A 3,095-nucleotide genomic window follows, 5' to 3' on the forward strand; every position below is an offset into this window, starting at 1 on the left:
TTTAAGAGTACAAATTAATGATGCACAGACATAATGTATATGTTGAAAGACAAAAGAGATATAAAAGAGCTAAATTTCTCAGTTTTGGAATGACCTTGACCTTTGACCTTTATGTAAATGTCAAGACCAAAGGTCATTGAATCTTATTCATTTGGGGTAATAACTGTCCAAGTTCATTTACGCAGGGTCAACTGCAAAAATTTCTCTTATGGAATAAAAATGATAAATCTTCAAAATCACACGGCGGAAAAATAACAAGGAGACTTATTGTTCACAGAAGAGGTCTTTCCACCTTTTTTAATTTCAAATTTGTTTTATATCTGACTGTAAAAAAATTCCATTAAAAATAAAACCAAAACTCTCTGAAAGCATGGAAAAAAATGAAAATTAAAAAAAAAATGAATGACCTTGACCTTTGACATTGAGAAAATATTTCAAGGTCAAGGGTCACAATGTAAACATCACTACTGTTTTCAAGTTTTAAGGTTTAATAGTAAGTACAAAGAAGTGCAATAACTGATATAAGGGGTCATCAGATCCTTTTGCACTTATACAGTGAATAGGCCTTAAGACCCTTAAGACATTAGTGAATGTTTGGTGTCTCTACGGTACGGTTTCGGAGGAGTAGCGATAAAAAGGTTTTTTGCACAAGGGGCAATAACTTTTTCAATGTTGACAAGATTGAAATATTTGAAACAGTTTTAAGAGTACATATAAATGATCCTTAGACATTAAGTATACATTGAAGACAAAAGAGATATAAGAAGTGTTAAATTTCTCATTCTTGCAATTACCTTCACCTTTGACCTTAAATGAATTTAAAGGTCGAAGGTCAATGAATCTTATGCAGTTAGTCCCATGTCTCTATGACTCCTTGTTTTGAAAATTTTTAATTATTTGTAAAATTTCAAAAGTTCCAAGGGCAATAACTCATTGAAGGGGTCATCGAATGCTTTTGCAATGAATAGATTGAAGAGTCCCTTTAATTAGTTGAAGACATTGGTGAAGGTTTCATACCTCTATGGTTTACGGTTTCAGAGGAGTAGCGATAACAAGCATTTCTTGCGAAAGGGGTAATAACTCCAAAAGGGGTCCAGGTTCATTTACGCAGGGTCAACTGTAAAAATCTTTTTACATTTTTATGAAATAATAATCTTTTCGATAAATCTTGAAACAAAAAATTGGCAGAAAAATAATAAACTAGTAGACTTATTGTTCAAAGAACAAAAAACCTTCTTTGAATTTCAATTTTGTTTTAAAATTTAATTCCATGAATAAGAAACTAAAATTTTCTTAACTCTTTAACTGCCACACTATCCTTATCAGATAGCCTGCTGCTGATAAGAACTCAGGCTGCGTTTCAGCGCTTGTTTACTAGCTCACTACCAGAGATAAATTCCAGCTGTGCTAAAATTAAGACACAGAGCTGTAAGACTTGTTTATTGATGATTATCTTTTTATCTATTCACATTTCTAAATAACATGTATAACATGAAATGTTCAATATTCATCTATCAGATGCTATAATTTACAGTCAAAACATATTTAATTTATGATGAAATCAGCTGCTTTCTTACAGAAATTAATCTCAATGTTTCCTAACTTTCACACTTTATTTATTTATTTATTTGGAATGCCATTTTTCAAAACAATTGTTGTCAATGCAGAGAAACACTGCACATTGTTTACATTGAATAAACACATCATGTCTTTTTTTGTCAATTGCACACTGTTTCTCACAGGCCAGTGTGCAAGGAGAAGGGTCAATGTTGGAGATTTTCTTTTTCTTGAACCCCGGTAATAAGTTGCCGACTGAGCTGCATCCTAAAACTTAGTTGAGTCCTGGCCACTTCTCTTCCTTTTTTTGTTTTTATGACGTGATTCACAGACTCTTTCATGCAAATAAATGCGTTTACAACACAAATGTTAGATATTTCCACCATTTCTTAGACTTCCTACAGGTCGAATATTGCATCCGTAATTGGTCAGCTCGATCAACACCAAACATGAATTTGTTATATTGCTGACCAATAATTGGGCATGGCACATCCTTTTTGGATCCATCTTTTTGCTTTCTCTGTACTGTGATCTTTTCGTTTGGGTCACAATTAGTGGACAAATAAAAAACCATCTTTTTGTCCTTCCATGCTGTTGCACATAGCTCATTTTTCTGCATGATTTTATATTCCCCATGATTCTTTAATTTGCAGCTTTTAATGCCTTCTGGCATACCTTTTCGATAGTCCCACAGCAGTACAAATCTTCTTTGAATAAGGACGAAAATAGCTTAGGAGAAGAGAAGAAATTGTCCATATAAATATGGTGTCCTTTGTTGATAATTTTTCTTGTTAAATCTTTGACAACCCGCTCTCCTAGACCTTCTTCTGTTTTTTCTCTGTCCACTTTTCCCGTGTAAATTTGAAACTCGTGACAATATCCGTTACGGGGAGACGCTCTTTCCCATACCTTTATACCAAATTTAGTTGGTTTAGCTGGCAACTGTTTGAATGAAAGTCTGCCTTTGTAAGCAATCATTCCTTCATCTACACTTTGTTCACAGTGTGGTTTGACACATTTATTCAGTACATAATCCAAGACAGGTCTGATGTGACACAATTTGTCATGTCCAGGTGTTCTTCTAGGTGGGTTTTGTGTGACATCATTGCAATGTAGATATTTGCTAAGAAGTTCAAAACGACTCCTAGTCATTATATTAGGTATGGATGGACTTCCAAAAGGCCACTGTTGACTTAATGTATTGAAGGCAGTTGCACAATTGACAAATAAACATGAATGCCTAAGAATGCTTTCATTTCCTCCATTTCAACGTCTTTCCAGTTACGGTCGGGCTTTGTTTCTTGGCATTGTTCGGCATATTTATTTGTTTCTGTCACCAATAGTTTAATCATATCTTCAGAAAAAAATCTCATAAAGAAATCAAGTTCATTTTGTCCTGCATCGAGAGTAAAAGTTGCACCAACGGAGAGAAAAAGTTTTGTTTACCGGTTTTCTCAGCACTGACCGCCATGCCAAATCCTCGTCATCACTTTCTTCCTACTGCTAGAATTTTCCGGTGAATTATCAGGCGTAGACAA

At 34.2% G+C, this 3,095-nt stretch overlaps 1 protein-coding gene across 1 annotated transcript; it reads right to left on the reverse strand.

The window, feature by feature from the left end:
* Positions 1 to 2,232: 2,232 nt before the first annotated feature.
* LOC134244410 (piggyBac transposable element-derived protein 2-like) lies at positions 2,233 to 2,709 on the reverse strand (the record flags this gene model as incomplete). Its single annotated transcript, XM_062726681.1, has 1 exon — positions 2,233 to 2,709. A coding segment is annotated over exon 1 (477 nt), but the record flags the coding sequence as incomplete, so codon positions are not given.
* Positions 2,710 to 3,095: the final 386 nt, after the last annotated feature.

The sequence above is a fragment of the Saccostrea cucullata genome, unplaced genomic scaffold, assembly GCF_032062105.1.
Source record: "Saccostrea cucullata isolate Sc308-1 unplaced genomic scaffold, CSIRO_AGI_Scuc_v1 ctg1149, whole genome shotgun sequence".
NCBI classification, from domain to species: Eukaryota; Metazoa; Mollusca; class Bivalvia; order Ostreida; family Ostreidae; genus Saccostrea; species Saccostrea cuccullata.